General features: G+C 39.8%; 2 protein-coding genes across 4 annotated transcripts in view; one reads left to right on the forward strand and one right to left on the reverse strand.

Moving 5' to 3' along the window:
- topbp1 (DNA topoisomerase II binding protein 1) overlaps positions 1–26,178 on the forward strand; it is a 976,277-nt gene that overhangs the window by 234,231 nt on the left and 715,868 nt on the right. The window lies entirely within an intron of this gene.
- On the reverse strand, positions 4,287–8,066 carry LOC104955320 (rab3 GTPase-activating protein catalytic subunit-like). Its single transcript, XM_010782626.1, has 5 exons — positions 8,024–8,066; positions 6,677–6,755; positions 5,828–5,947; positions 5,502–5,667; positions 4,287–4,525 (listed from the first exon to the last, which is right to left on the reverse strand). Exons 1-5 carry the CDS (start codon positions 8,046–8,048, stop codon positions 4,349–4,351), a joined length of 567 nt encoding a protein of 188 aa, XP_010780928.1. The 5' UTR covers positions 8,049–8,066; the 3' UTR covers positions 4,287–4,348.

Below are 26,178 nucleotides of genomic sequence, written 5' to 3' on the forward strand. Positions count from 1 at the left end.
CCATTAATTTCAAAGTTTCAGAGTTTTTACGATGTTGATGACAGTTCATAAAAACAATTTCCTCCTTACTTTTCGCATTAATTCCTCGTGATAACCTCACTGAAACTACCCAATAACCTGAGTCCTAAGTAAGTAAACCTAAGGGCGACATACTTCTTTAATTTCCTACCGGCGTTCACCTTTGTTAAGTGTTTCCCTAATTTGACAAATTTTGGTGTACGAATTTCATTTCGCCTAAAACGGCTACACAAATACACCTAAGTTTCAGCATTTATTAGTGTTTTACCTCCTCTGGTTAGACTAGCCTCGTTGACACTGTTTATTAGGTTGACTTTGGCCGTACCTGTTACTGACAAAATTTTTACGCGAATAGGTCTGTTCGGACCAAACCCCTGTGAAATGCCCGTCTTCTTTGTAAAGATAATTTTCTTTCTTAATATGTAAAAGACAGAAAAAATACGGAAACTATATGATTGAACTTAAACATAAGTTTAATTATTAGTAATAAAAAAATAAACAATACATAGATCTCTGTTCCGAAATCACTGTTAGTACATAACACAATGTTGAATATACATTTCTTTTCAGATTTATACTATAAACCGGAGTTTTAGTAGACTCGGACCACGGGGGGGACGCTAGAAACCGGGGGGTACCACCCTTTGGTGACGGCATCTCCTACGATAACGGCCATCAGCTCAGCACTTCACTACTTACGTACTTAGTCCAAAAGTCGTCGTCTCCCTCCTCTCACTACCCGTCTCTGCCCGTTACAAAAACTCAACCTTTTCCGCCACTACACTAAATACAACCACCAACTTAAACTCGACTGACAGCTTCTACTGAGGCTCCAACGTCTACCTCCCCCCCCTATCCCACAACGACCAGTTACCACTTCAACCTTTAAGACCTACCAAAACCATTGCCTTACCCACCCGCTACTACTACTATAGTAGAGATACTAGTTGAGATATAACAAAGTAATAAGAATTTCCTAAATAGAATAAAATAATTACATTTGTAAAAGGTTATCGTAATAAATAAAAATGTAACAAGAAAAAAGATATAGAATTATTAAATTTGGAAATAATCTTAATAACGTAAACATAATGATATAGAAAATAAACATAAGACCATATGTGATCAAAATACCCCAAAATAATACAATATACCAACGGTAACCTTAAGGTTAACAGAACAGAGAATAGACAGTCTCTCTCTTTAGTAATAAATAAAACATACTAGTATGGAACTCGAAGAACACAGATAATCTTTACCCTTCCCTACTTTGGGGAGAAATTACCCAGGAGTGTACGTCTCGTTGTGTCGTGTGTGTAACTTTACACCACTTTGGTAAATGGGGTAGGATTCATGGACCCTCAGGATCATGATCCTCGTCACCCGTCGATAACATGTCGCGGGCCCCCGTTTACCATCACCCCTTTCCCCCCACAGGCCACCGGAACGAAGTTCCCGTGTTGTGCCGTCTCGTCCTCCACTTGAACCCTGGAGAGGTTCATCGTTCAGGTGTGAGGTATAAATCCAGACAAGCCCCTGAACTTGGCCGCTGGGCATGCCGGGTTGTCAGGTTCGGGGAATGACTGACACGGGTGACGGGCCTGTACTATTGGACTTTTGTACCAATATACCAACGTCGTTACAAGGGGACCAGTTTCATATTTGTTTAGTAGACTTCCCTTTAAAGGACAACAACTAAAATTGAGCACCATACCCAGTAAAACCATTTCGTGAAACACTCGACGTACACCATGTACATCTACATTACATCCAAAACATGTTACCGAGAGGACTATAGTGTCATGTTTGTTAAGGTCTATGTTATATTGTCATTATCTAAGTTTGGTAACACAATAACGTCAATTAGTAGTAATATTTTTTAGTAGGTAAATTTATTTACAGGGGTTTCAATTGATGTGGTAACTACACTTCATATATTGAGAACTATAAGTTTTACTTTATTATGATAACAACCCACAAAAACAAACCGAGAGACCCGTCTGAAGCTGTTGTGAGGACCCCCCCCTCCAATCCTCCCCACCTCAAAACCCTTTCGAAGGGTAAACCTCGGACACTCCTCGGTTATGCATTATGCTAAACTTAGAGTATCGAGTAGACATGTTCGTGTCGCAGGATGGACCATGTCTTGTGCAGGATGACATTGTCGGTGTGACAATCCATTGTCTTGTGGCAGTGATGCATTGTCGTTGACAGTGATGCATGGTCGTGTGCAGTGATGACATTTCTTGTGACAGTGATGGAATTTCGGTGACGTATGTCATGTCTTGGGACAGTAATGTCCATGTCTTGTGACCATCCATGTCTTGGTGACAGTGAGTGACATGCGGTCTCAGGACGTAGCCAAGCCATAGGCGCCCATGGGCTGCCCACTGGGTGCGTTTTTTCCACCTAAACGCCCACTATAAAAAAAAGCGTCTGGCGAAAAAAATCAAAAAAAGGCCCAAGGCCAAGACCCATTTTGTTTCTACTTTACGCCCCAGCCAAACGCCACAACGGTATTATTATTATAAATTATTATTATTAAATCAATTACAAATTTAGGAGTCTGAGAGGGGGCGGCCCTGGGCTCGGTATTAGTATTTGAGACTCGCGTACGATAGACGACCAGACTCGCGCGGTGTAAGGGACTTCCGGACTCCACCTTTCGAGAGAATCGCCTCTTCATTGTCGGTAAAAGTTAATTGAGTGAAGGAGTCTCCGACTTTTAGGTATGCGACCACTCCGAAAACCACAGGTAGGATCCTCGTTCTTTTATTGGTTTGTTAGGGCCGAAAAAACTCGGTTTAGTCGGTTGAACGCACACAATTATAACGTGCAAATGACGAATATATATACGCCCAAGCCCAGGCCCAACGCCTTAGAACACGCCGCCCGGCCCAGGCCCAACGCCTTGAATTAACGTTATTACACCACCCATCGCCCGCCAACCATAACGTGCAGCGCCCACGCCCCGCCCTCGCCCAGAAACTTTTAGTCTGGGGCACGTCCTGAAGACGACATTGTCTTGTGGCAGTGTGACATGTCGTGTGACAGTGATACTGTCTTGTGCACAGTGATGACATGTCATGTGGACATCCAGTCCTTGTGACAGTGATGACATGTCGTGTGGTAGTTGAGACATGTCATTGTAGACAGGTAATGACATGTCTGTGGCAGTGAGTGATGTCCATGTCTCTGGGTGACAGTGATTGACATTGTCGTGTGGTAAGTGATACATGTCTTGTGACAGTGATGACATGTCTTGTTGTACATGATGGAACATGTCGTTGTGTAGTGATGAATGCTTGTGACATCAATGTCCTTGTGACAGGTGATGACCCATTGTCTTGTGACATCCCGATGTTTTTGTGACAAGTGATGCATGTCTTGTGACAGATGGACATGTCTTGTACATCCATGTCTTGTGACAGGTGATACATGTCCTTGTGACAGTGATGACATGTTCTTGTCGGTAGTGATGACATGTCTTGTGACATCCATGTACTTGTGCAGTGATGACATGTCTTGTGACAGTGTGACATGTCGTTGTGGCAGTGATGACATGTCTGTGCAGTGGATGTCATGGTCGCCCCCCCCCTTGTGTGTGTGTGTGTGGGGGGGGGGGCGCAACTTCCAACAGGAGTCATTTGGGGGGCTCTTCGGAAAAAAGGTTGGTGACCCCTGCTCGACGGCATACCATCCAACCTCCTCAATAAACTCCAACATATCCAGAACTCTGCTGCCCGCCTCCTCACCCACACCCGCTCCCGAGACCACATCACTCCCGTCCTCCAGAACCTCCACTGGCTCCCCGTCCGTCAAAGAATCAACTTCAAAGTCCTCCTCATAACGCACAAAGCCCTCAACAATCAGGCCCCCCCCCCTACCTCACAGACCTGCTGCACCACCACACCCCTTCCCGCTGCCTCCGCTCATCAGAAGCCAACCTCCTATCCATCCCCACCCGCACCAATCACCGGACCTGGGGGGACAGAGCCTTCTCCGTCGCAGCCCCCTCCCTCTGGAACTCACTCCCACAACCCATCAGAGACTGCACCGACCTCACCACCTTCAAAAAACTCACAAAAACTCAACTCTTCAATCTGGCTTTTAATGTGTGATTGTTTTTGTATTGCTTGACTTTTATTTGACTTTAACTATATTTATTTGCTGTTCTTTTCTTTTCACTATCTTTGTAAAGCGACTTTGAGCACCTGTAAAAGCGCTAACAAAATAAATCTATTATTATTAGGTAGGTAAATAATAAAGACTAAAAGAACATTTAAAATGGGGAGTTGCTAATGAAAAGCTAATCTAAAAAGATGTGTCTTTAGCTGGTCTTTAAACATGCCCACTGAGTTGGCCTCTCTGATAATGTGTTTCTAAATCCTCCCATGTATCGAGTACCTGGAGGCTGCTGAGGCCAGGCGTGCTGCTGCCAGTCCTGCAGGATGTACGTGAAGCGGATAGCGATGTTGATCGGAGGCAGAGGGGACAGGTTACAACCCTGAGGAGGAAATCAATCAATAGAAAAAGGTACAAAATGAATTAGTCCTTTCTGACAAAACTGTTCCAGGAACTTTGGAACCAGGGCTGCACAATATACCCTGTCAGCATGGACATTGCAAAGTGTGCATGTCTAATAAAAGACACATTACACCATAATTCCATTCTATGAAAAAACAGAAAACCTTTACCATGTGTCAATCAATCAATCAATGTTTATTTATATAACCCAATATCACAAATGTTACATTTGTCTCAGTGGACTTCACAGTTTGTAACTGTCTGTCTAATTATTTATTATTACAATGATTTGTTCTGTCTGTATGACATGCAGTTGTTTTACTTTGGATAGAGCATATTCAAAATATGTTCTTGATTACTGCTGATATTGCTATGTGGAACTAATCAGATGACAGCCGTATACAGCAGCGCAGTCAAGCATTTATTGCCTCACTCATCATTCTCTAGACAGCTTCTTATTTAAAGTTGCAATGTATGGATCATATTTTGTTGCCAAACCCAATGTGGTTTGCAAATACTAAACACAATAAAAAAACGAATGCTTGTTTTGCAAATAGGAACAGCATAGGTATTACAAGTAGACTCAAATATATTCAACAAGTACAAAGAAATAAATCCTACAAAATATTACGTTACTCTTTGACAAATATTTCACTGTGGTTATGCTGTGGATTTTTCCACAAATTGTCTTTGTAGGATTTATGTTTTTGTACTTGGAGAATTAACAAACCAAAATGCATTAGTTTGTAGATGGGGTTTTGGGTTTGTTAGTCAATCATAGGGCATTTGTAAAACATGTTGAGTTTGTTTGTGGAGTTATGGCAGGAAATGAGCTCCATGGCAATGACACCATTCATACATAATCCTTGAAGGGAGCTACTGTAAGTTAAAGCTGGGTGAGACATCACATTTGTTCTAATATTATATTTGTTTCTAGTGTGTCTTGTTCCACTTACTATCTTAGCCTTGAAGATGTCCAGCAGGCCTGACAGGTGATTGTACTGACTCGGCACTTTGCGAAGGTGGACCATCTCAAAGTCTGTGCGCACCCCCGGCCCCTGGCACTCTCCAGCATACACCCGCCTCCACTTCTGCTGGATCTGCACGAACATGGGCACCTGGCTGAGAGAGGCGGAGGAAGAGGAGCAGGCGTTACTTTCAAGAATTCAATGTGTTCCATCTCTTGGAACAACAACTCGTTGGACTAACACAAAACACAGCCAGAATATTTACAAGGGGCTCTTTTCATGTGTGTTTGTCTATAGAGATGAGGGGGACTCACCAGCCGCTGTTGGCCAGAGCGATGGACACAGAGCTGTGCAGCAGGTTGCATTTGGACTCACTGATGATGGCCTCACAGTTAGTTCCTGGAGTGATGACCACAAACTCTCTGATGCCGTACCTGAGAGAGGAGACAAAGATACAGCAGAACACAGGTATCAGTTTCATAGACTTCTCCACTGTTCCATCTTTCCCCATCTGGTCCACTATCGGTGAGTGTGCATTTTAGAAGCCTGGTTTATGCTTATATTACATAGAAGTTTGCAACAGACAATATGTAGACTTTCTACCATAGTTGACATATCAATCCCACCAAATGATGTTGTTTTGACGAGACCTTAATCCAAAGCAAAGGACATACATTTCAATGCCGTAAACAGGCCTATACAGCAATCAAGGACACTTCAACATGTTGACTGGGGATCAAACCCCTGACCCTTTGATTGCTAAATGCCCATTTACCCATATCAGCCTCATAGCTGTGATAAAACAATAATGATGATGATATGGGGCCTCCTGGTGGCTGGATGGTTTTAGGTTACATTCTACTTTCTATGAGGCAACATTTCGACAAGTAAAAAATGCCATTACAAATGAAAATGTGTACTCCCTCAAGTCAATTTGATCAATGTTGGCTGTTAGACAGGAACATGACATCCCCATTTTTAATTGTGTTTACAAATCTCTGACTGGTTATCTGATGTCAATGAGGTATGCCTTCATTCAAAAAGTAAGTGAGCCTCTGTAACTTGAAATAAATTAAAGTGTGTACAGCTGAGTAGTTAACTGTAATTTTCAGACATACTTGACAGGGAACAGAAATAAAAACATAATAAAAGCAGGAACTCACCATCGGACCAGGCAGTGAGCTCGGGGGGGGAAGTCGTTGTTCATACACAGAAGGTCCTGCATGGCCAGGGGGAAGGAGTCTACACACAACAACCAGAGTTAGACACACACGTACTGTGATGGGGAGGAAAGGGTCCACATTCACTATGATAACAGCATAAGGGAATTAAGACATGTGGCCATTATAATGGCGTGTGGGAAACATAGGGAATATATAAAATATGATAAAAGACAAATGAAGATCTTCTCCTTATTAAACTCCATTATAATTGTTTAACAAGCAGTACTACTGATTCCAGTTTATTTGGACTTTTCTTATACACTTTTACTGCCTTTCTGAACTTTTAGGACTCAATAGGTTTTTGTCCAGAAGAGATTGAGGAAATACATTATGTTTTTTACAATGTCTTTAGGCCTAAGCTTTATGCCTACAATATGGAAAGGGGATATGCAAAAAGCACACACACAACTGTACAACATTAAGTTAAAGTGCAACTACTAACCTTGCTTTTTACTCATGAGGTAAACAACATATTATGGGACATTAAGGTCGCATTCACACCTGCCTTGTATAGTCCGGTTGAATCGAACCCTGGTGCGTTTAGCCGCTTGGTGCGGTTCATTTGGGTCGGTGTGAACACACTCCGAGACCTCTTAAGTGAACTAAACAACCGGACTCTGGTCCGCTAAAATAGGTGGTCTCGGAGCGCTTGCTAGTAAAGTGTAGCACGGTTCATTGCTGGTTTGAACGCAGTCCGCACAGCAAAACATAGGAAGTGTAGTATTTACGGTGTCACAAGAACGCGGGTTTCTTCAAAATCGTTAGCGAAAGAGTGAAGCAGAATGAAGTGTTTGAACAGTTTTGTGTAAAAGTACAACCAACTATCCAAACTAAAAAACTAATACATACAAATAAGAACCACCTGTCGTCGGTGAAACGCGCCCTCCTTGCTGCAAGAACGTCTCTCATTATATGTGTTATAATGTTTTGTACGGACGTTGTCTGATTTATATAATCATATGCGCCGTTGCTGTTGATATGCCTCTCCAGATAACAGCAGCATGAGAATAACCTGCCGAAAGTGCCGTGCTCCAATGGCGGAGCGCTCCGGGTAGAAATGCCGGGACTTGCGTTTTTACCCCCTTTAATGTCTGACAATGGTTGACAGCATTTCCGTGCCACATGACTTGTGTTGTAAAGTTTATAGTCCGTTTGAGTTTTGCCCGTGTGAACGCAAACCAAACTTCTCTGAAAAAATGAAACCAATGAAACAAACTGTGGTCTGGTGCGCACCAGAGACCGGGCGACTATTAGTGTGTGAAATGCGACCTCAGAGATTAAGTGTACCTTCCTCCAGCTTGTCCTTTCCCATTGTCCTTCTCACACTCGTTTGTTTCAGGAGAGTAATGAGTAATGTTAGAACTTAAAGTCAGCAAAGGTTGATATCCAGGGACACTTTTCCCCCCAGGTGCCAAAGGTGTATTCACCCTATGTTCAAACAAAAGAATAATGAGACAATGAGTAAAGTTGAAGAACCTACTGGTGTTTGTCATGTGAACATGTGATGCCTCATGAGGAGCAGCAGACCTCTCTGGGTTCACACTCCCTGCAGCAGGAGGGGCCGATCAGCTTCCATTCATTCAGCACCTCCTCCACTCTGGACACAAAACCTTTCAAAGGAGGAGACGAGTTTGGAGCTGTCAGAGAGCAGGCATTGGTTGATATAATAAACAGAGCCTTAATGTATGTTCGGCATGTACTAAATAAACGTTTGTCTGGACATGAGCTATCTTGGTATTAGTTAAATTTAGTCCATGGCAGTTTGTCATCAATATAATGGGCGCATAATACTAATCCATTCAATATTATAAAAACCACAAAACCCCATAACCTTAAACCCATTCTCTGTCTCTATCTGATCCAAATCTGAAAATGGCTGCTCTTCATCTTCACATTTTTTTAAGGGGAGATATATTTTGGGCTTAAGATTGAATGGTAATCCAAAGTGCACTACTATACTATACCCCCACTATAGTTGGTCTGCTATCGATTTGGGCAACAGGGCTATTTCTTTGATATTATTTACAACACCAATGTGAACATATTGCTCTCATTACACAGATCTTCAATTTCCAATAGAATGTCCTGATAGTGGCTCAGAGACTTTCTGACCGGATCTACTATGCATCTGTGAGGTGAGGTGCAAAGGCTTTGCGGTGAAGACAGCTTGTGGTTCTATAGTTACCTCCCCTGTTTTCATTCAAACCGAATGCGTACATTAGCACATTTGAAGGGCTTTATTTTTGAAATAATCCAATTCAGAGTGTCCGGTATTGACCTCATTGACATTCTGAAAATATGCTTCATCTGAAAGTGGAAACCCATTGCCAGGCAACACGGCCTATTTCCTTTGATATATATAAATGGTACCAATTCAGTTAGTAAAATATCCTTTTCACGTTTCATTTTGCCACACTTACTGACATTAACAAAAAAGGTATAATTTCCAGGAAACACCAGAGTTTGCTTTTATATTTGAAGTCCCTTCATCCATGTTTCCTACAGTAAACAGAGATGGGAGAAAGTACTCAGATCTTTTACTTTAGTTAAAAGTAGGAAGTGACTCAGACCTTGTTTCTTGAGTGAAAGTACCAGCAGTGTAGGAATACTCTGTTACAGTAAAAGTCCTGCATTCAAAACTGTTCCTCAAGCAAAAGTAGAAAAGTTTCTCATCAAAATATAGTGTGAAAAGTAGCGGACAGTAAAAGTAGTCATTGTGCAGATTGGTCCCATTTTCAGACATAATAGTTCATCGGATATGTTTTATAATGATTGATCATTAAAGTGTTCTCAAAGGCTGGTAAAGGTGCAGCTAGTTAATGACTTTGTATTACTGCAGCGGTAAGCTTGTGAATTTACTCCAGGTGGAACTAAAGTCTGGATTTAACACTTGATTATATTTCACATAATTCAGTCCACATGTGAAATAACTAAAAGTATTCAATACATTGGTAGGGGAGTAGGAAGTACACATGTACCTCTGGAACTGTAGTGGGGTAGAAGCAAAAAGTAGCATTTCAAATTGAAAACTTCAAGTAAATTACAAGTACCTCAAAGGCTGGTACTTAAGTCAGTTACTTTGAGGTAAATGTAACTTAGTTACTTAGACACCTCACAGTTCCTACAATAGACTCGAGCCGCAGAACGCGCGAGGAGGCTTCACACAACCTCACAGGGACTATCATTGCTAGCCATACACTAGCTCACTTCATGTTGATGTGTACCAGGGAGAATGCTATATTGTTCGGACTTCATTCATGCACGCCACTGGCTAGCCTATTTGACAGCACGTTCTTACAAATAACACAGCAAAAATGTTCCCAATTAATTAAGATAAAGCATGATGTNCTTCTTCTTCTTCTTCTTCTTCTTCTTCTTCTTTTAAGGCGAATCGCCTTCTCGAATTGGACTGCGCTGCGTCCAGTGGACCTTTAACGAAACGTGCTATGTGGGAAACACCATATCCCAGCTTGCATTGCGGCTACAACATCCAATCATCGAGCTTGAACCGGGCCTACGTCTTTTCCCGGTGACTTTATTTTGAAAATCAGTTCCTGACGGACGGCTAAAAAGCCCAATATTATAGAATTAAACGAATAAATAAAAACAAGGATAATAATGTGTTATTTTTGAGTAAAATGTTATTTAGAAAAGGATAACAAATTCGAAGGAAAGAAAGATTAAAAACAATACAGATTTCAGTATTTTGATGCTCTTGAGCCACATTTCTTTTCCTCACAGACGGCAAAAAAAGTCCGACATTATACGATTAAAAATAAAATCAATAATCGTGGCTTGATATTGAGTAATAACCTATGGTTGAAATAACAGTGTGTGGTTTAGAAAATAATACAAAATTAGAAGGAAAAAACGATGAAACAATACAGATGTCAGTATTCTGAGCCCCTACTCTCCCCATAACTGACAGCAACGAAAGTCCTACATTATTCAATTAAAATAAAGAAGTAAAAACAATAAGTGTGGCTTGATATTGAGTTAGAAAAAGGTTGATAAACGCTGTGAGAATGGATCTGCGGGTAGCATTCGCTCACGATCTCAAGTCGTCTACAACATACGTTTAGGGAGCTCTATAGAAGCCTATGGACATCCCGGAAAGTTAAAAATGTACGCTAAGGGCCGGCCCCTTGCGTTGGAAAAAGCCGACACAGGGGACTTGACATAACGTCAACATAGGCCGACCTGGAGGTGAGGATGTGTTGGTTTGTTGGACCACGTAATTAGCAGTGAAGTCAGTCTCTCTCTCTCTCGTTTTATCTGTGAGCTAATTTTTGTATTTTCTTTAATTTGTATTGCTCTTACGTTGTTATTGATTGTGTACGAGTTCATGTGTTTGAGCATGTGCAGTCTGTCCTGAAGTTGTGGAGAGAGAGTAAAACGTAATAAACGGAGGCGCTGTTTGTGACGCTCCACAAGTACAGAGTTCCTCAGTTTTTGTGATTTTGTAATTATCTTTGAAGCCCTAACACATCAGACACTAATTGTATACTCGCAAGGGTGTGCAATATATACCATCATTTGGAGTCTGCTCCTCCAAGGTGCGCAATACATTATTGCGCAATCTATGCCTGTGACAGTGTGCGTGCGCGCCTGCGTTAGTTTTAAAGACCCCCATAGAGCTCAGTTTATAACTCGAACCCTGCTTAAGATCCATATTCAAAAATACAGATTCAAAAGTGTACAAGTTGAAGCGTTTGTTTTTACAGTTTGCAAGAGCGCAGGTACTTGCTTTCAAGCAGAACAGGGGCAAACAAACTTAGAGGGATTGTTTACGTGTTCGGCGTTATGACGTACAACGTCCTCGACAACTTCTGTTGTCCTATTCAGCCACTTGTTGACAACCATCATTTTTCAGACACGTAAACTCTTAAAAAATCGCCAGTGGGGTCACTGCTGATGTATTTAATGTCGTAGAACAAAACGTGATCCGTCTCTTAAATTTGTGTCAATCACAGAACTTATTTCGAGCTATTTTCCAAAATCCTATGGAGAAATCCCATTGACTCTGAGACCGGGGAACCGGTAGTGGTAAAATGCTACCTCACTTCCGGGTTTTAGGAATTGTCACTGCACCACTCTATTACTTACGTCCCAGTGAATATCGGAGCAACTTTGTTACAATCAATACCATTCAGCAATGGGTGCTTTAGAGCTTGGTACATTTTATGTACACACACACATTCTATATATCTCGCAATGTTGTTTTATCTCCCCGTTTTGTGTTGTTTGTGCAAAGTTTTGTGAGTATAGGGTACAAAAAGGAAAATGAAATTGGCAAGGATCAAATCAAATTTCAAGAACAAAGAAAATCTTATCTTAACCCAGAGTGCATTTGGGGACGGACACTTTCGTTGTCAGATGATGCAATAGTAATGAATCCAAACCAATAAAAGGTTGCTTTGTTTGTCGGTTTAAGTTGATAATTTGGTTGATAATAAAGTGCGCAGTAGAAATAAAATATTTTTGAAATGTCGGGCTAAGGCCCTCATTATAAAGTTCACTCCCACTCCGTGAAAACACGATAACAAGTTGCAGCAGCAACCTTTTTCACATGCTGCTGCGTCTGGTCTAACAGTAATAAAATACTCTTTGTATTGGAATTTCTCCACCAACTTGAAGACAGAATAAATCTTTCTCCTGCCTTGGAGCCTATTGGGTGAGTTGAATACAGAAATGTACAGCAAAAAGTTGATTTAATACTTTACTTAAGCAATCTTGTTTTGGTATGTTGCTAATATACAGTAGAGGGGTATTTCCTGCTAACAGGTTCTCATTTGTTTAAATGTGTTAAAAAAAATGATAAATGAAAGTATTCATGTATATAATGTCACTGGTGACACATACATGAAAAATAACATCTACAGGTAGTGTACAGTATGAAGTTGATTAACATTCTGGGACATATTTAACTAATAGCAATATAAAAACATGGAATATGAGGCAAACTTTACTAAATTGATTGACAGATATTACTTTACTTCTTGTTACATAAATGTATTAGAATATATTGTTGTTTGGTCACACATCCTGCTTGTGTGATTTCCATGTATGATGTCTTTTCAACCCAGTCTCACGGCATTTCGTGTTATAGTCATGACATTTAATCTATTGATTCCTGTTCACCAACACGATTTTCCCCTTTTTTTCGTGTCACACAGAACGATTTTAAAAGCAATGTATTTCTATTGGTAGTATGTTTTGTGCCTGCAGCACGTCTTTTTGTCCGTTCGGGTCTTGGAAGACCGGAAGCTGTGGGGTTCATAAAAACATGTTCTTACTCAATATCAATCACGATTATTGTTTTTATTTTTCAGTCGTACAATGTTGGACTTTTTTTGTCGTCTGTGAGGTTTTCCTCACAGACGACAAAAAAAGTCCAACATTGTACGACTGAAAAATAAAAACAATAATCGTGATTGATATTGAGTAAGAACATGTTTTTATGAACCCCACANTGGTGTAATAAATGCCCACACCGGGTTGTATTTTGGACGTTCTGCCTCTGCCTCCTTGCTTGGTCGGGCCGCTCAACGGTCAGTCTCACAGCGACTGTGGCCTTTAGAAAACCTGTAAACACGATTTTTTTTTGGAATATTTCTTTGGGTTTTAACACTTTAATAAATAGCAGACACTGAAAATACTGAAAATGGACAGGAAAGGGGGAGATTGAGAGGATGACATGTAGCAAAGGTCCGCAGGTCAGATTCAAATCTGAGCTGCGGCGGCAGGGACAAAGCCTTTAGGGCCAACCTTTCCAGGTGAGCACTGTGGCACCAGGTTATACATTATTTTGACTTCTCTGTCGGACAACATATTGTACAAATTAATATGTTTTGGCAAAACTGCATAAAGTAAGCACTGGGTTTATTGAAAAAGTCTTATAGTCATGGCTGATTTTCAAGAAAAAACATTAGGTTAATGTGCAACAAACATGTAGTGTATCTCCCTCAAATAAAGTGTTGTAATACAAAAGCATAAATACAAATAGTTTGTCAATATTTTCTTAAATGCAAAAGAAAAGCTTTTACCAATGCATCCAGCTTTCCTTGACTTCTCACCATACTTCTATGTGAAAAGTTTATGAATTTCCGTAGTGCATAAAGGCGATAACAATGCATTCAGCTTCCTGCTCATTATGTTTCCTTCCACCCAGTTCTGTTTGTTTGATCCCCATGGTAATTATCAAAACAGGCGGACACAATGGAAGGCTCATGTTATTAGTTTGACAAAAGACAGGCTTATTTGATAGTGTGTAGACCAATATAGCCGGTGGGTTTTCATTATCTGGGCCTTGGGTTGATGTGAAAGACTTCGTCTATAGAGCCATGCTGTCATTTTAATCAGTGCTCAGAGAGAGTCAGGATTGTTGCTGATGAAAATCAAACTATCTGGCTTGAAAAATACTTTTAATGCTGGCGAATATGAAACTAAAGGTTTTAATTGCCATATAGTTGCAACAACAACTGAAGGTTGCTAAAATATCATTTCTTCTATGATTTTTTTGTTAGAAATTGTAATGCGTGCATGGAGGTGGGCAGACTGGCTTTACCCTTGTGGAACAGCAGTCTGTGGGGGATTACTGACACCTCCTTAAAATAGTGTATGCTATTAAATATAATGCATTTTGCTCCCAAGTCAGTGTCCTCTTGCCTCTCCATTGACACCCTTGATGGCTTCTCTGTTGAGTTTGTCGATACCTACACATATCTGGGCTTTTGGTTGGACAGTAATCTGAACTTTAACATCACATTGAATTTCTAACAAAGAAATTGAAATTCACTCTTGGCTTCCTTTTCAGACTTAAATGTTGTTTTTCAATTTCATCCCGTAAAAGGTTGGTCTCTGGCTTATTCCTGTTCCAGCTTGACTACAGTGATACAATTTATAGATTTGCCTGTCCCACTGTTTTGGCCAAACTTGACCCACTCTACCATGCTGCACTGCGTTATATATCAAATGCACCCTATAGGACTCATCATTGCAAACCGTATAGCCTAACTGGATGGTCCTCACTATACTATGCGTCAGATGCAGCATTGGTTTTTATTAATGTATAAAGCCATTTTAGGTAAGCTTCCACCACTGTAGCATATGTGCCAGATTCTGCCCCAGTTTGCTGAACTCTTTACAACCTCAGATCCAGTGCCTGCGGTTCCAGGTATCCTGCTGTGCGGGACTGAGGCTGGAAAAAAGGAAGTCTTTTTTATTATGGTCCTTTGCATAATGGGGGAGGTGTGACCTGTCACTTTTTATGCATACTAATGAGATTGAAGCGGGATGAATAATACTACTCATGTTTTAAATTGAAGTTTGTCTGAAGTCCTTACAACCAGCTGCTCTTGCAGTAATAAGTAGTGTACCTTTCTTACTGTCCTAAATGTGCACAATGTAGTGACTGCTTTTTTGTCTTTTGTTTTCTTAGTTATGTTCATTGTATTTTATATGTTTGTGTTATGTGTAACGTTGCTGCCTTCTTGGCCAGGTCAGCATTGAAAATGAGATTGTATCTCAATGCTTTTATCTGGTTGAATAAAGGTTAAAAAAGAAAAGTTGTGCCTCAAGTGGGTCCATTTATAATCATGAAGTGGAGATTATTATTATTTTTAAACGAGAGTTACATAAAAAAGACTGATTTTCATGGCATTAATGGATCTGTAGGGATTACGCTCCAGAGATTAAGCTAGGGATATCTGAAGCTCATTCTACCGTAAGGGTCAAATAAAAGTATCAATGAATAGATGAATATTTCATATTACATAGTATACAACATAGCAGGAAATACAAAATGTAATCACCACAACCAAAGCCCTGAAGTTATGAATAATTCTCTTTTTTGTTTTCCCTTAAAGTAGAGTTTTAAAGTACTTCCTACACAGTTTGAAGCATCACATAATGTGCTCTATGCTCTTTCCATTTACAATATACATTAAAGGCAAAGTGTGTAACGCCAGAGAGATGACAATTTTATGTGTTAGTGGTGTGAAAAGACAATTTTTCCAAATGAATGATGAAAATAATTAGAAACAAGGCTATTCAAGCATACTATTAACAAAACTGCACTTCAGATTTTAATATAAAATTAACTGTGGTTTTCTCTGTTTTTAATGACTTGCTGTGGTCATTCTGGCCATCTGATCAGGAACGACTTACCCCCGGGACAGATGAAGCTGATAAACTGGACAGAAGCCAGCTAACAAGGAGTAAATGTTATGTGGTAAAATAATTACTTTGTGGACCCAGAGTCTAAAGTTTCATAATCAGTGTTACTCATCGCTCTATTCTACATTTATGTAAAAGGATCTTATGTTTAGCCTATACTTCTAAGCAGGCCTTTGACATTCTTCAAGTTTTATAACAATACATTACATACCAACATGTCTGTTATCAATCCCACAAGGGAACTCTAATGGTGTCATTTGATTTTTATTTGCCTTTTATTTTTTAAGCTATCAATTTCTGAGAATGTATCTTTCTATGTTAAACAATGTTGGTGTTGACAGCATTGCAATAAAAACAAATCATTCAACTGCAAAATCTTTCAAAAACAATCTCAAATTTCACATGTCAATAGGCCTACTATTTCCTTAGTATAAAATGTAGGTAAAATAAGGTGGTGTTATTCAAATATTCCTTTAGAAATTGAGTGCAACTGAAGAGACATGTAGTCATTATTGTGTCGTTGATCATTATTTGTTATAATCAAAAATAACGTTGTTTAAACAACTGAAATGCTCCTTTACATCTGAGCCGCTGGAGGGGCGGGTACCGTCTGTGTTTGATTGACAGCAGCTGGCAGGACGCTCTCCCCCAGCAGGGGAACGAGAGACTAACCTAAACAAGTTTCGCTTTGGTTGCAAGTGATGGACAGATAGTGTTTTTTAGGCTTTGGTTTTGAGGGGTAACCACCGCGCCAGCATCCACAAGGGCCGAAATGACATTTCGTGTGTAGGTAATGTGCTGCAGCTGGGCAGCTTATTAGAAACCTGGCCTGCAAACTGAGGCTGACAGTGCAATATGTTTGGTCACTCCGAAGCTAAGCTAAGGTGCACAACAAGACGTCATATTGTTAAGTTTGAAGGGGATTTTAATTAGCAGAAACGCCAACGTTGTTAAAGTATTGGGTCTAGTGACATGTAGCAGGTTGCTGTCTGGCTGTTATTTTGTTTTCCCAAAGCACAACAATAAACATGATGTATTTTGGTTTAGAGCAATAAGTAGGCCTATCCGTGAAGTGTAGTGATGACGTTTTAGTGCAGGCAGAAAGCAGTGTTTGTTTGTAGTAAAAAGTCATTTTTCCTATTTCACCTGTAACCACCCAACAGTGATGTAATTGACAGTTACAGGATAATGGAAAATATGGTGAAAACAGAAAAAAAGAACAGTAGTCAGTGAAGTGAGTCAATGTCTTTCACAAAACAGTAAAAACCAGTATGTCAAGTTTGTTACCATTCAGTCACCTAGGTTGATGGCGGCGGGCCAAGTGAGGCTGTTGGAGTTGAAATGGGCAAGGATTAAATGTACCTTGGTCCACTCATCCAGGGTTCTAAGCTTTTTTCAACAACAAATACTTTTAACCGTCACACAGTCAGTATAAACTCTCAGAAATTCCCTTTTACGTTGTAATTATCATCCATAGTGGTTATTTGCATAAAAACAAGTTGTATTTAATAAATGATTGTATTTTTATTGAAGTATTTGCTTTTGATTAAAAAGATAACTCGCTTAGTAGCTCCGTTTTATATAACATAAACTGGCTTCCCTCCTACTGATCTCTACAAGGACCATGTATACAAATACATCAATCTCAGAAAAGAGAAGATGCAGTTTTATCACCATAGCAGTGTAGGTGTACAACAGGTAATTTGTATTGTGTATAAATGCAGGTGGACTGCTGAAAACACTAAGTCTTCATTATTATAAAACGTCACGGGTTTGCTCAACATGTCTAAAGACCTGTGTCCTCTAGAGGTTTATGTAAAGCCTTGACAGATGCTCACAGATCAGATCGACACTTGGTAGGTGTTATAGGAGCTGTTCTCCAGGCTCATGGCAGAAATCAATGCAGTGATGATTCACCTTAAACTTTAAACACTCACACCACACACAAATCTATACTGGATCATTCAGTATAGATGGTAGAGACAAACACACCCTCATTAAGAGCGAGAGAGAAAAGTTTGATCCAAACTAAACACACTCTTCACCATGCAGACTTGCACTCCTACACCCTGCACCTGCTGTGTGAGGGCCATTAATCAGTCTGCTAAAATGTCCCCTACTTCCAAGACAAACATCAATGCCTCTCGAACTAATAGGAAAGACTGCACGTATACAAGCACACATGTTTCTGCAACTGACACATAAATCAGGCATTCACACCTACTCACTTCACCCATCAATCATGCACACATGCTTTAACCACTCAGGAAGAAAATAAAAAACAACACACAGTCAAATAAACGGATGGATCAATACGCACATTTCATCTTAATTTGCTGGATGATCTCGATGAGCTCCATCTCTGTCGGCATGTAGCCCATGGTCCTCATGCAGTCTGCAATGTCTTTGTAATGGATGAAGCCATCCGCATCATAGTCAAATTCCTTGAAGGCCACATGTAGCTCTGACAGACCAAAAAAAAAAAACTAATTATAGCAATTGCAACAAACTGTAAAGTATTTTCCCCAAGAGGATACAAACTGTGTGTGGGCAGATAGTTCAACTTTGAACAAAGTATTCAATTATCTGTAAGTTGTTGACTCCAGCAGACAGAACTCCAGCCAGCTCTCAAGAACAGCAAGTTATGTTGTTTGAATTGATTTTGCTGCTCTGAGTCAGTACCAAACATTTCAAGTCAGTCTGAAAAACATTCAATCTCTTTCGTGGATCACGAAGAGAAGCAAAAAATCAATTCGATTGATAAAGTTTTGCATTGACTTGCAATTTATCATGTATTTGCTTCGTAATTAAGCCTACCACATCTTACCATCTAACTCCTCCGGCATCAGCACTCTATCCTGTGGAGCAGGGAAGAAAAGAGAAAAAGCATAGAGATAATTACAACGCCACATCTGAGGACAGGATTTACAATCAGGGTGGCTTTAAAACAGCAAATTCTCCTGAGACATATCCAGGCAATAATCTGTTTTTGACTACCAAATTAGAATAACATGCATATCATGTCAACACTGCCGCATGCTGACAGTATTCTCTAATGGGATTTCACCCTGCGCATGTCTTTCTAATTTGCAAAATGACACACCACACACTCCTGTGTACACACACACAGACACGCACAACATCTTCAGTATCCTGAGGGACATGCAGCACATGCTCAAGTCTGTGCATACAAATACACACCCACGCACAACAATGTGACAGTGAGTAACACAAACCTTGCAAAGAAAAGGATACATGTAAACCAAGACATGGATACACACATACACACTCTCCACACAAGAAGCACAAGACATATCATTTGCATAAATCCTTGTGTTTGAAACATTCAGTATTCTCTGCCTTGTTTTGACATTTGCTCAGGGTGTTCTCTCCCTCTCTCTCTCCCTCTCTCTCTCTCTCTCTCTCTCTCTCCGTCTTTTTCCCTTTTTGCATGTGTTCAGGGAAGTTGAAGCAAAGCTAGGAGCAAAATATCCACATTAGGAATAATGGATTGCAGTGGAATTTATTAAAGCTTTAAATAGCTATATGTTAATATATTCCAGTGGCTGACAGACAGTTTTGATAAATACACATTTTGAAGTCGCAATACTGTACAAATATCCTCAGGCAAGAAATACTCTTGACATTTTAATAAGTTGACCATAGGGCTCTTGTTTTGTCAAAAACACATCACATGCATCAATCCAATGTTCTAACTAGCATTTGTGTAAACATGTACTCATTTGAATTGTATGAATATGTAAAGCTTCAATATAAAAGATTATGAAATGGAATTAATCCTCCAATCAATTATGGCTTTTCAAAAATCTTGCTTGCTCCAACAACATCTTGAATCCAGGGCTATCTAACAATGTGCTACTGAAGCATTATCATCATGTCCACAAGGGAAGCAAGACACATGTAAACTCCCTCATCTCTTATAGAGCAGCTGAGCCTGACATATGGAGATATAGCTAAGCACAATACTGCACCAGCCTGAGGATATCTATAAGTTCAAAGAAACAAGACCGACACACACAAGCTTATGAAAGCTCTGATTATTGCCAGCACAAATTTGCTCTGGGCTTGTTTTTCCTCACTTTAATTCAGTAAGGGAAATAATTGAAGCTGAATAAGATAAAGACACTCTAGCAGAGGTGGAAGTTCCACGTTATTTGCATCCATGCACTGTACTAGCATTTAGTAGTTATGTTTCTGTACTTACATTTATTCCAGAGGGTATAGTTTTGATCTCTTTACCTCAATGCATTCATCTGATCTTTATAGCAATTACATGAAATGTTTTAGATTAAAACTGTGAAAAATACGTGTTATTGTTAGTTTGTGGGAGATTGGCAACTGAATGTTAAAAATTGTTTTAAATGTAATGCTAATGCTCACCTTACTTCTGTGCATTTATATTTCTATGTAGGACCTCTGCTTTAATCAAGTGTCTATTTATATTACTGAACTGCAACTGAAAGATAAAAAGGCGGAGCAGAAGTGGAACGTAAATGCAAAGAGAAGTGCAATATTTTCTCCTAATTCATGTTGGCACTCAGTGTATCTTATACATAAATCATACAAGGTCATCCTGCTTAAGTGCACAATAGCTTCAGGAAAAGGAGAAGCCCCCATAGTTTTTTTGGAATGGGCATCGCATGGCAGCCGTTCAAATAATTATCCACTGTAAAATATTGCCACTGAGTTGAAAAACAAATGCCATGCCAAGAGCTACCTCACTAAAGTTGTACTCTGCCATAAATACTAAAACATCATATAAACCTCTTAATATGATTTTTGAGGCTGCAGCATTTCCCGGAGTCCAACAGCGCTGTTTACCCAGGATCCTCCAGCCTACAAGGGCATTTTAAGAAAGCAAGGCCAATACATTAATTGGATTTTTTTTCCATCCAGGATTAGACACCATGCCATGCAGACTCTGGATTCATCCGTCAGAACAAACCCATTAACAGTTAATTTTATTGTATCTGCCTTGGTCCATGGTCGACTGAGCAGTCTACTGCGTTATAAGACATATCGGAGGTATACGTGACAAACACATCATGTCCTCCTCAGGTGGAACGCACAGTACAGCGCGCACTGCTCATTGATGGGTACACTGGATTTTAATTCACATTCATCTGTGCTTCACTTAGTCATGTTAATGCATTAAGTGTTTTTCTTTTAGTTATTTGTCTCTCAAGGCCCTCTCTTCACTTAGATCTAATGAGGACTGACAGTGAACCTTGCTAAGGGAGTTATTAATACTTGTGTTGAGGCAGGGATTAGGACTGCTGAGGGATGGATGGGCTCCCTGCCTCATTGTCAAGGACATGTATGTCCTCTTTCCTGTGAATACTACCAACCTCGTTACCTGGCTACTAGTAAATTCTAACCGCGGGCCGCTGCAGGAAAACAATGCGGATCAGTGAGGTGAGGCTGTAACTCAGAGGAGGATTCAGTTTGCTCTCCTCACTAGCCCAAGGTCACTGGGAAATGGCTTTTCCCTTCCCACAAATTGCTTTAAAATAATGAAAACGCTCCCATTAGTTATTACGAAATCGAGATATGCAACATAATTAAAATGAGTATCGGCACTCTAGTTCCCTTGGTGTAGATTTAAATTAAGTTGTTATGTTATCTTTACAGTAAATCCCTCTTCTATAATGAAAGCATTTATGGAAATGCCTTACTCTGCTTTAAAGAGGTCTAACCAGGGTCCCATATTGTGCCACAATTAAAAGGATCTTTTATTAATTTAAATGTATGTAATAATAATAATAATAATTGTAAATCAAATAACATAACATTATAATGTGAATTCATATAATATAAACCACACAACTAAAAACAAACTGACTGAGCAAAAGATTCTTGATAAAAAAGCTTTCATGGTAACTAATATAAATACAAATAAATTGCTGGTTGGATTAATGCTGGCTATTATATTTTGTCTCCACAATGTAATTCAGAAATACATTTTTAATTCTATGAAAACATATTTTCTAGGTTGGACAGGGTTACATAAGGCAAAGCTTTAAAGTCTTTTTGTCATGCATCTCGAATATGCTCAATAATCATCTGTTATAAAAAATGATTGTGACCTTCTGCATGTGAAGTCTTTGCTTTTCAGCTTTACCTACTGTAGAATAAGCCCTTGTGATTACTGTCCATTGCCACAATTATTAAATTAGTATTTGCCATGCTGATTTCTGTCCTTGACAAAGGAAAACGTTTTTTTGTCAATTTCATTAAGATCCTGGATCTGATCCACGTCCATTGTCTCCATACCATGCAGCCAACTACCCTCGTCTTTTCCTATTCATATCCAGTTCTTAAGGTTTATCAAAACTTGAAATACCTTTTTATTTGGTTGTTATGATTAGCAAAAAATCTGTTTATTATTATATTAAATCTTATTTTTGAAATGTAATATGTTACAATTGCCCCCTGTCTCCACTACACTGAAACCTGCAGACATGATATTCTGTACTCCAGGGCTAAACATACAGTGTCTCAAAACAATTTTCTAATGGGTTGTCGTCGACTAAAGAAATTCTTATTTGTATAAGTGTCGCCTGACATTTGTCAACTAATTGATTTGCTGACAGATCTACTTTCCTCAAAGAATAATGCTAAAGCAACACTTTAAATCATATCTCTGGTAAATGTTTACCAGAGATATGCTCTTACTTTTCTTTGTAATAGAAAACATTCAGCAATAAAATACAATTAAAAATATTAAAGCCGCATAAATCTTTTATATTACATTTAAAACACATATAAATTGTGCTCTTGAAATTAGTTAACCCATCCTTTAACAGAATTGGGCAAGGTGACATTGGACTGTATCGTTGCATTGGCTCGTTTTCCAGTGATCAGTGGTGCCCTGCAGCAATCTGTGATCAGGGAATCAGACGTGAACAGACCCTCAGTTGAACCAGCCAGGCTTTAATGGAAACCAGCTCAGGGCTGGCAGTAAATCATCTGTGAAGTGGAATTACTGGAGTGACTTCTTGGAAAGGATTGTTGTTGTTGTTTTTTTCAGGTAACAGCCGTCAGTCCTGATCGGATGGTTTCGCATTTGATTTAGTACAGGTTGGAAAGGGTTAGACTCTGCCCATAAATCTGACCTATTCTATGTCAGAAAATTACCGTATCTCCATTGTGCTGTAACTTTTAAGAAAAAGAGGTCAATTTATAATTCTTTATCAACGTTTTTTTCCAGTTATTTTCAACTATCTCAAAGACATGTCTTATATTTTATGGCTAGATTCCATATTGTGTGTGTGTGGTTTAGGAGTCTTTCAGGAAGAGGTAGATAGGCCAGGGAATGATGTTGTCGTGAATTGTCCTACGAGTAGTTTAACCCTGCTATTTACCAGAAGCTGTTTCTTGACACATCACAAGCTCCTGGGATTTTTAGAAAATCATAAGCTTGAAACTGCAACCATGACCTTTTTTGTTGGAGTAGCCTGACCAGAAACAAAGAAGTAAGTCAAGGCATTGGAGTATATCGGGCAACGGGCTGCTGAACTGACCTCTCCGAAGAGTTTATTGAGGAAGGCAACGTAGGCAGCAGCCACCGCTGAGCTCTTGCTGAGGTTTCTTTTACTGTTCCGACGTCCCTCCTCTTCCACTGAGCTGTTCCCTTGGGCAAAGGGGGACTTTGACTTTGTGCTGTGAAATGAGAAAGGTTTATATGCCTGCCAAATTGTAAAAGATGTCATCATCTGAGCCAGGTCTATACATTCTTCTCCTAACTTACTTTAATAAACACACTAAGTGCCTTTTGAGTAATTAATCCCTATTTCCCTCATAAGAACTGTGTATCCCCGTAACAATTGAAAAACGTCTGCAGCCCAACCCCCTGACATTAGTTACCTCAGTCACTCAAATGGAAAGGAAATGTTTCATAGGTAGTCAAGTTTGAAATTCGGAAGCTTGTCATGCAGCAGACGTACCAATCGATGACCCTAATTGGGTGCACACAACTACACAGCCCACTCCCCTTGTGCTAATTAATGTTGATTACAAACAGACAATGATAATAACCAGAATTTCTTGGAGAGGCTGAGCTGAAGAGCCTTGCGTTTGAATCTCTCAGAAGTGGGCGGTCTGCCAGCGGCTGCCCCCCTCCCCCCTCGAGAGGACGTGCTAGGTGAAAGAGAAGGAAGCCATAATCAATTCAAAGCGCAATAAATGTCTCAGAATTCATATGGATACTTATTATAATAATTCACATAACCAGCCATACAGATCAATATTAAACTTTATGGCTTATTTTAAGCATGGGCCCTCCTGTTGAGGAAGTCGAGATGGATTCAGACGGCTGATGGACAGCAGCACCAATGGGAGACAATTGTTTGAATTTTTGGAAGTTTCACATTCTGTTTTACAGGGGAAACTTTGGAAAATTAAAAACAACTTTCGAAGAAGGTTAGACCATCTCACATAGTCGTGCTTGCTCCTATATAATCCTCACTAATTACTATATGAGATAATAATAATAATAATGAAGGGGGTAGGTCTCTTGTTTGTGTTGGAGACACATACATTGGGATTTGGAATGATGGATAAATTGATGAATATTACCAAGTACAGGATTAAATCTCACAACCTCACTTCCTTACTTGGCTTTTCATTAGATTTGTAATTAGAATGCTAATTTAATTTAATTTGTATACATTTCCTATTCATTCCTCCCACACATTTATATTACTGACCTGGCAGCAGGGGATGGTATACTGTCTGGTCCTGCATTAGCACTTTTCCCAGACATCCTAGATGTTAGAAAAGATACATTTAGAAAGCAATGTCAGTTTATACATTATTAAAACCTCATTAATATCTTCAGTTGTTATACAGTAGCGTCAGCAAACATTGTGCTATTTAATCACCTATCAGACACATTAATTAGCACTTACATGCAGTTGTTGTAATCGCAAACCGATTAATTTAAGTCGGTTTAAGTCACATTTTGTTTCCACCAGGTCCTGGCTCCTGCTTTTTTCATTCACAAAATCCTCAACAAAGCTCACCAGCTTTCTGTGTATCTGCCATTCGAGGCGGAGTGGATTGTTTACAGGGACTTTATCAGAGCTTTTTGCTAAGAACAGCTATACCTGCGGGGGTAGAAAACGAGGTTGATGGGATTGAGCCATAATAGTTGTTGTTTTTTTGGGCTGTAAAACAATTAACTTAAAGTGCCAGTGTTTAGGATTGAGTGACATCTGACAACAAACACATTGAATACCCCTACTCTCAGCTTTTCCTTTTAGAGGGTCACGAAAACTGATACTGTTGAAGTACTTGGGAGTTATTGTTTAACGTTTCTTATGGAATATCAAATTATCAAATTTGTATGACCATGGAATTTCAATGGTTGCATAATTCGTTGCTTACTGAATCTTGGACCAATGTATATTTCTCATTATTTGTTGGAATTACACAAAATCTGGGGTCTTGGGTTCTGTGAACTATGACTACTATGTCCTGAGGGAGAGGGAGGAGGAACGGCTTCAATCCAATCAAGAGAAAGATTATTGATTATATGAGGACACACTGTGCCAAGCAATAAAATACACAAAGGGTAAAAGGAGCGTAGGCATCTTAAAATGATGGATCAAAGGTGCGGAGAGGAGGAATGGTGTGTTTGGAAAGGTGGGATTGTGAGTTGGAGGAAGATGTAGCAGGAAGAATAAGAATAAATGACTATCCCATGTGCAGAGGAAGAGGAGGAAAGACGTATGGCTGTCTGTTTGATAGGCAGATTAATGTTCTGTCATGGACCTCTGCGGCTATGGCTATCAACTCCATGATGATAAACGGCCGTACTCAGCACTGATGCGCAATAAACATATCACCTCACCCCTCCATCTCGCATGCCGTGAAGACGGAGACAAGACAGATACCAAGATTTGCTCCAGCGGTCGCTACTTAGGGCCTTGTAAACCGCGAGGGCCCTAATGAGAAGAGACACAAAGACCAGCCAGTCCTCTAAATTAGGCCCGACCGTTAAATGTGCCTCCGCCAAAATGAAACGCATTCCCATCTCCCACTGGGCCGAACACAACGTGCCATGACTGAGTAGTGATTGCCTGGCTGTCTGTCGTACTTTCACACAATCAGTCTGCATGTGATACATGCTGATTGCAACACGCTTGGAGCATATTAAGCTATACGGGTGGAGCAGGGAGGAATTGTCATGTCAGACATGATTACAATCGTGGAATTCTTTGAAAGTGGACATTATTTATAGC

This window comes from Notothenia coriiceps, unplaced genomic scaffold (genome assembly GCF_000735185.1).
Source record: "Notothenia coriiceps isolate Sejong01 unplaced genomic scaffold, NC01 NC01_scaffold00024667, whole genome shotgun sequence".
In the NCBI taxonomy this organism is placed as follows: Eukaryota; Metazoa; Chordata; class Actinopteri; order Perciformes; family Nototheniidae; genus Notothenia; species Notothenia coriiceps.